This window comes from Hoplias malabaricus, chromosome Y (assembly GCF_029633855.1).
Source record: "Hoplias malabaricus isolate fHopMal1 chromosome Y, fHopMal1.hap1, whole genome shotgun sequence".
Taxonomy (NCBI): Eukaryota; Metazoa; Chordata; class Actinopteri; order Characiformes; family Erythrinidae; genus Hoplias; species Hoplias malabaricus.
The window spans coordinates 73,896,559-73,904,682 of record NC_089820.1 but is presented as its reverse complement, the minus strand read 5'-3'; the positions used below and the strand labels follow the sequence as shown (position 1 = coordinate 73,904,682).

Genomic DNA, 8,124 nt, shown 5'->3' with positions numbered 1-8,124 from the left:
TCTCTATTTTTACTATAGTTTCTCTACAAACAATTTCATAAATGTTAGTCTTCCATGTGCAAATTTGTGAAAGGCCTGATACATAACCTCACTGTTTCTGTTCTATTCTGTGAGGTGGAGAGTTCACAGCCCTGTACCTGTTGGTGTGAGTGGAAGAGGCTGCACACTGCACAGTGTGGAAACTGCAGACCCATGCGGCGATTAAACTCCCGCTCAAACTTGAAGCACCTGGATCTGTCCTGCCAAAGAGGAGCGAGCAGTCGGGCCCAGGGGTCCGTCTCCTGTGAGCACACTTCTTCTTCGGTCAGCCCTGAGAGGTCAGGATGCTCCTGGAGCTCTAAACACACACACACACACGAGAGAGAGAGAGGGTTACAAAGACAGGAAAACACACTCCAGCTCTACAGCACTCAAGAAAGGGAGGACAAATCTCACCTTCATCACTGGAGCTGTCTTTGAGAAGAGGATGGTGATGAGGGACGCTGCTGATTGGCTGCAGCTTCCTCTTCATGCCCTTGTTTTCATTTCCAACTTCACTCCCCTCCTAAAATATATACATGAAATGAGGAAATCAATAACACAGACCTTAAGAAGACCTTGTGACAAAAGCAGCGATTTGTATTTCAGAAAATGTTATTTATTTTATTTTTAAAATATAAGGAGGAGGTAAAAATGTCTGTCTTAAAGGGGGCATATTATGAAGAAATCCCTTGTTCAGTGCATGTGCACATTAATGTGTAAATCTGGAGCCCACCAACACACACACTGTGAAACAAGACCAGAGAGTCTGTATTTCTTATCAGAAAACATGGGATAAACTGAGCCGTTCGATTCTGCTCAGTCTCTGTACTTGATGTCTCTAGCTCCGCCTCCTCATCTGAGTCTGTCCAATCACAGTGTGAGATTGTGAGAGTGCAAACGTGTGACAAGGATAAACGTAGCGAAACAAATAAGAACACAGAATGAAAAGGGAGAACACGGCTAAAAACCAGAGCTTCTGATCCTCGCTCCTCACTGCTGTGTGCTCAGGGTCAGTGTGAACAGCAAGTGGCTCATTATCATTTAAAGGAACAGGCGCTGAAAGTAGCCGTTCTGAACAGGGCGGTTTAGACAGAGGGAGAATGCTGCTGTGGGGCTTGTGGGATTTTGACCAAAGCAGGTCTCAGACATTTCATTAAGAACCTGAAATGTGTTCCACTGTGGAGAAACAATAAAATTAAAAGTAGCTTATAAACCTCGTGTTCAGATATATCCCATCAACAGTGTGACATCACAAATATGGCAAATTCCAAACTAATTTTTGTCTCGAAAGTGAGCCAACATTAAAAATTGGTAAGCGGAAAAACAATACATTTTCTATGATGCGTGCCCTGTATCGCTGACCTTGCCAGTGTCCGGTGTTGGTGTCTCTTCATGGGCGCTGAGGTCTGGTTTGGTGTCGATCTCAGAGTCAGATTTTGGGCTGCTGTCTGAACTGGGAGCTGAAGGTTTACTGCCCATCCTTGCTGCATAGCTGTGAACTTGCAGAGCGTCCGAGGGACTTAGCGTCCTGTGGAAGAGGAGGCTGGCCACTCCGGGTTTGGACGAGGCCCAGGGCAGAGCTGAGAGAGAGTGTGAAGCTGTGGGCATCGCTGCGATGGACAGCTGATTCTTCCTGAGAGGCTGTGGACACATGTGCAATAAGCTGGTGCTGGAGCACATGTCGGTGGTCTCAGCAGCATCGCAGCTTGAACTTTGGAACTGGTCATCGGGATCTGGACATTTGCCTCTGTCTGTCATCTTCAGTGATGCCTGGTTACCAGGCTCTGAAATGGCGGACAAAGGGAGTTTAGATTAAACAAGTTCATATTTTAAATACACCACCCCCTTCCCATCCACAGACACACACCTGATTGTGACTTGCAGCGCTCTGCTTTGGGTGAAAGTCTGCCCTTTTTGCCGTAGTTGATTTCTTCGTCTGGAGGAAGAACATCTTCAGGGACCTCCAAACACACACGGTGTCTCTTCGTACCGATCCTTTGTTTGGCCACACTGCTCCAGAACAACAAACCGCACAATTCAATCTCAGTAATAAACATAAAAAATAAAACAGGCAAAAGCATGCCACACATCAGGATCAATAAGACTGTAACATCAAGAAGCAATCAGCCATTTTAACCACCTCACAGTAGCAAATTATAGATCAAAATCATTATTTACATAATTTTATTCTGCTATTAAAAGAACAATAGGTAAGATTTTTCTTACAGTTACATCTTTTAAATCATTGTGAGGCTCCACTGAGCTGTAACAGAGAGATTCGAGCCTCTGTTGATGCTACTCTGGGCTTAGCACTGCGTATCATTTGAAGGACGGTAGGAAACCATGGACGGTGCTGTAAAAGTGATTTACACTCAGCAACTCTAGAGGGAGCCCAAGAGCAAAAACACCAGATCTTACCTCTTACAAACTGTGCAATTGTCCCTGAATGAACCACTTCATCCAGGCCACTAGGTGTTATTATAATGGCTTCATAATATGAAGAGGAGTCACTTAGTAAATAACCGATTGCTACTTTTAACTGAGATTAATCTCATTAATTTTACCTTTTCTTCTGTCCTTCGTTGCTCAGGATCTCTGTTCTCCTGTCCTGGCGTCCGAACTCTCCTTTTCCGCCCATGAACTCTGCCGCTTCAGGCGTGGGCTTGGTGTGGTCGATGGGAGCGTTGTCTTTTCCTGCAAGCCAAAGCTCGTATCTCTCTGGCTGGTACTTCCTCACAAACACGTCCATGGAGATCTTCACCATGTCTTTCCTACAGGAACACTGCAACAAGCACCAGAGCATTTTACATTTATCAACAGCTGAGGAGTAGCTCATGGATTTAAGCTTTTGATAACAGATAAATAGCACACACTGTCATTAAAGCAAACCCTTGCTCTTATAACATATACAATCAATCTGAGTGTTTAAAGCTCCCCCTTGTGGACATTCTTTCACCTGCTAAATGTGAGTGAGTTACAAGCCAATGCCATCAGATTAACTGAAAGACATACAAACATGGATGTCTTTTTCCACGACAATAGGAACAACTTGAAAATGAAAGAAGTTGATTTTAAAGACTCTCTCACCAGAATGGCTTGCTTTCCGTAGTCAATCCACCTCAGCGTGGCGAAGTTGGTGGACTCTGCGCAGTTAAAGCCATGATTAAATCCAGCATGGTAACCATACGGAAAGGTTATCATAAACTCTCCAGCCTCCTGAGTGATCTAAACACAAACACAATAATAAAAGAAGGATTTAGACGAGTGAAAGAATTGAAGCAACTTGACTTTTCTTTCAAACACATGCGATGAAAACTGATCAATGTGCACTAACGTCACAAAGACTGTAATGTGATCTAGCAAGTCTATGAACTCACTTGGAGTGGAACTATCATTCATTCATTCATTCACCCCAAGTATGAAAGTATATGTTGTACCTTTTCAAAGGGAATGCCATACTTCTTCAGGATGGAGGGGGATATGAGAGTCATCTTGTGTCTCAGAAATGCTTCACAGTTCTGAGAACTTCCAGGAAAGAAACCTGAACAAGAAAGCATGGGTAAATTATTAAACATGTTTTATAAATGTATATTATTTCTGTAAGAGAGGAGATGGATATTCTTTGGTTTTACCTTTAGCCAGACGCTCCAGTCTCTTGCCATGCTCTGGAGGAACACAATACCTGCAAATCCATAAAGAACACATTTTAAAGTGCCATTTCATTTACCGTGTTCCTCCAGGTCAACAGAGAAAGAAATCTTCCAGACTCTGTGATAATCAATTAGTGCAATAAAGGCTCCTGTTCCTTTAAACGATAATGAGCCACTCTTTGTTCACCCCAACATGAGCGCACAGTAGCTCTGGTTTTTAGCCATTTTCACTCTATTTCTTCTCCATTTTTACTCAGTGCTCTTATTTCTCTGCCCTCGTTGTGTCTGTTTTGCTGGGTTTAACATTGTCTTTGCGCTCACACATATACACTGGTCCAGCGCTGTGATTGGACAGACTCCGACGAGGGGGCGGGGCCATTCTAAAGTCCACTTAAACGTGGGGTATAATGCTTTTGGGACTCAAATCTGAAACCCAAGACCACAGAGACCAGGGGCGCGAGGGGCACATTTTACAGCTTAATGTTCACACACCATCTTGTTAATTTCAGAGATACATTGTGTGATTACAGTGATAGCATTAAGCTAATATTGACGATGCTCTTTACCAAGACTTAGGTTCTCCGAAGTGCAGGTAGTTGATGCTGTAGAGGTCCATGTCCTCAGTGTGCCAGGCGAAGGTGGTCTTCCACATCCCAAAATACAGGTATGGGGTGTTCACTCCCTCTATGGTGATGCCACTGTCATTTTCCACAGTGTCCAAGATGGTGTTTAAATGCCCCACATTCCATTCGTCAACACCCTGAGGACCGAATTATATTATAATACATTAATTAATTCTCCAGTAAAGTCTTTCCACCTCACCTTTAGGGCAATACAGACAGGTTTGCTTTGTACATAATAAGAAACTTTATTCACTTAAAAAAAATAAAATAAAATAAATAATAATGATAATAATAAATATAAATATATATAAAATGGAAGTCAATCTCTGAATCACATCTTAGTAAGCTTTTATGAAATTAGTTCATTTGTAGTTTGTCTATTATCTGCAAATGAATTTGAGACATTTTGACAAATCCGTAACATTCCCACTTTAAGAGGTCACTTACAGGGTCATAAAGAGTGCCGTTCACATCAGCCCCATAGATGGGGGGATTGAATGTCAGGTTCTTCCAGTATTTTCTCTCCAGTTCGTCAAAGTCATCATACCGAGGGCTGCAGAACCTACAGAGAGAGAGAGAGAGACAGAGAGCAAGAGTGAGAGCGAAACAGAGACCATGAGAGATATTAAAGCTAGGTATCAGAGTTTACGCCACAGAGTGATATCTAATTTAACGAGATGGAGACGCTCACTTGTCGCTGTTGGCCGTTTTACGGAACTCCCTCACGGTCATGGCCTTTTTCTGGATGTTGTACTGGGTGAAGAGTCCGGATTGCCCGGTCACCACCTGCTGAATCGGGGCAGGGATCAACAGGTCGTCAATATCATCGTACGAGCGCCTGGGCTTCCACTCTTTTGGAGGAACGATCTGTAGATGACAGAAGTTGATGTAAGATATTCAGTTGGGTTAATTCTGTTCTATAGGAGTAAACAGACTTTTTGATTTTACAAGAATATTAAATCATAACTGAAGGGATTATTGCTGTTAAAATAAAACACCAATATTGGGTTGGATTTTTTAACAAACATCACTTTCCAAAATGTATATATATATATCTCCAAAATAGTAACTCTTCAGGAGAGGAAAGAATCTAAACTTTCAATAGATGTAAAAAGATTTTATTCCAAGTAATTTTGGAGCATTTCTATTGGTCCGTTCATCATGAAATTTCCGCACAATGTGAAGGACAGCTGCGTTTTCAAATGATGTAGAAAAGTAAAAATCCACAGTGATGATATGAAAAAAACTTAAAACTTTCATTTTAACCATAAAAGAATGCATGATTTAGTGAAAGTTATATTAATCAACCTGGTTACAATGGTTGGAGAGCCAGCATTTCTTAATTAAAGCACTTAAGATTGACCCCATCTCTAACTCTACACTTTTTTTCATTCTAACATTTCAAAATCAATACAGGTCAGTAACCACCACAGTATTTCCACCCTGAGATGTGACTCTGGTACTGAACTCCACTGACCTTGGCCAGTCCAGCTCTGTGTGCCCCTTGAGACTCGATGTACGCCATGTATCTGCTGAAGCTCCTGAACTCCTCCATCGTGGGGTAGAAGGTCATAATCCCCCTTGAGTTGGAGCTCTGCGATTCGGAAGCCATCCTCGCAGAACGGTCCTTCAAACAACAAAAGAATTTAGTACTGAGTATAAGTCAAAATAAATTAAACTATCAGATATAACATTACAGCCATCTTGTTTCTACACGTACTGTCAATTCTCTCACCTATACCAACTACACAGAACCAATCTTTATGCTATTTGTTGCTCTTCATACTTTCACCCCATACAGGACCCACACAGGACAACCCATAGAGAAGGTATGATTTGGACGGTGGATCATTCTCAGCCCTGCAGTGACACTGATGTGGTGAAGGTGTATTAATGTGTGTTGTGCTGGTACGAGTGGATCAGAAACAGCAGTGCTGCTGGAGTTTTTAAATCCTGTGTCCACTCACTGTCAACTCTGATAGACACTAATACCTCGTTGGTCCACTTTTTGGATTTAAAGTCAGAGACAGTAGCTCATCACGTTTGTGTTGGTCATCCTCTAGTCCTTCATCAGTGGACATAGTTAGAAATCTCTGGTAGGTGGTGCTGTATTATTGTGTTGTGCTGGTACGAGTGGATCAGACACAGCAGTGCTGTGGGAGTTTTTAAAGCCCTCAGTGTCACTGCAGCGCTGAGAATGATCCACCACCCAAATCATACCCGCCATATGGGGTCCTGAGCACTGAAGCACAAGTCTAAAGGATGCTAACAAAGTATGCAGAGCAACAAATATACTACAAGTAAACAGTAGTTGTAGATCTATAAAGTGCTCCTGTATGTTCAGTGGAGCCAGAAATAAAGGACTACAAATAAAGGTGTAGTTAAAAGCGCGTGGTTTTAGTGTTATGGCTGATTGGGTGTATGGCTAGTTTTGTTCACTGAAGAGAAGTGTACATTATAAACAAATAACGCTCCGCCCGTCGCCGCAGTCCCGCCCATTTATGCAAATCCCTCTGCGCTGATTCGCCGAAAGCAGCGTCTCTTTAAAAGTGGCCGAGCTAAGCTAACAAGCTAGGTTTCTAATCGAAAAAATCTGAAAATATCGCTAAAAGAAGCTGCGGAATTAAGCAGATTCTAACTCAGAACAGTGCACACTAAAGAACCAGCACCAACGCACTCTAAAACACAACTGAAATACAACGAGGATCGCTCTTTAAACTCAATGCTAACAGACTCTTTCCTCTCGGCCCGATAACGATAGTCTTTCACGGATTCTGCACCAAAAACACGGTTAAACACCGGCTTTCCAAAGCCGTAAAGATGTTAGAAGGTGTTACAAAGAGTAAAACAGGTGGTACTTACCAGTAACGCTAAGAAAACGCGGAGTTTAAGCCGCAAAATTCCCGGAGATCTTGAGATTCAAATCACTCGCATATACAGAACATCAGACACGAACACCATCACCGCGCGTGCGCACTCAGCAAAACGGAGCTCAACCCAAACACAGCAGGGCGCATGCGCAGCCACGGCGAACAATAAAGGTCAAATCTCAAATAGATTCATATTCCCTACGTAGTGCACTACATAGGCCATAACACTAAGGGTAGAAGTGTACATTATAGATAGACAAAATATTAACACTAGAACTACCAGGATTTTCATATGACCCCTTTTTCTACCAGAGGGGTAATTTGCATCACATTAGGCCACCTTTTGTTATGTACATTAAGCCACTACTAGGTGCTAAAACGGGGGGGGGTGGGTGATAGTGTGAACTGTGTTGACTGATAAAACTCTGAGAGTCACAGAAGGCACAGACTTTCAGGAGTTTAGTTCAGGGCAACAATCTCAACAAATAAAAAATATTTTGGTACTTTGGCAGTTTTCTCAGCTGCTGATAATAAAAATTATTATTATAATCTTTCAAAAATATGATGAAATAATACTTGTTTATTTAGAATACACACAATAAAGAATTATTTAAGCTTTTTAGTTTATATTTGTTGATCTAATGCAGTATTATTTGATGTGAAACCTACAAAAACCTTGAGAAATATAAATAAATAAAAAAACAGTTAAGTAAAAATTGCTCAAAAATAGTATTTAATCTTAATTTGAGTCATATTTACTTGTCAAGAAAAAAAAATTGCAAATGGGGTGAGATATTTTGACTTAAAACAAGACAAAATGTCCTGATAAGATTCTTTTACTTTGGGTTTTAAAAAGTTTAAGTAAAAATGTCTTATTTACAAGTAGCTGAGGGTTGTTTTTTTGTATACATTTATGTAAAAATATCTTTACTTATTGACAGTTTTTCAAAAGACAAAATT

At 41.4% G+C, this 8,124-nt stretch overlaps 1 protein-coding gene across 2 annotated transcripts in view; it reads right to left on the bottom strand.

The window, feature by feature from the left end:
• Window positions 1–7,291, bottom strand: part of LOC136678232 (lysine-specific demethylase 4A-like) — a 19,681-nt gene extending 12,390 nt beyond the window's left edge. Inside the window, exons 1-13 of one of the 2 annotated variants that reach the window (XM_066656197.1) lie at window positions 7,157–7,291; window positions 5,772–5,921; window positions 4,986–5,161; window positions 4,742–4,856; window positions 4,238–4,431; window positions 3,654–3,703; window positions 3,459–3,562; window positions 3,109–3,246; window positions 2,586–2,803; window positions 1,889–2,034; window positions 1,384–1,805; window positions 436–544; window positions 138–337 (exon numbers count right to left, since the gene is read on the bottom strand). In XM_066656197.1, the coding sequence (XP_066512294.1) occupies window positions 138–337; window positions 436–544; window positions 1,384–1,805; window positions 1,889–2,034; window positions 2,586–2,803; window positions 3,109–3,246; window positions 3,459–3,562; window positions 3,654–3,703; window positions 4,238–4,431; window positions 4,742–4,856; window positions 4,986–5,161; window positions 5,772–5,906 (2,007 nt within the window). In that variant the 5' untranslated portion in view covers window positions 5,907–5,921; window positions 7,157–7,291. The remainder of the gene's footprint in view (window positions 1–137; window positions 338–435; window positions 545–1,383; window positions 1,806–1,888; window positions 2,035–2,585; window positions 2,804–3,108; window positions 3,247–3,458; window positions 3,563–3,653; window positions 3,704–4,237; window positions 4,432–4,741; window positions 4,857–4,985; window positions 5,162–5,771; window positions 5,922–7,156) is intronic. The other variant, XM_066656198.1, reaches the window with a different exon arrangement.
• Between the last annotated feature and the right edge of the window lie 833 nt (window positions 7,292–8,124).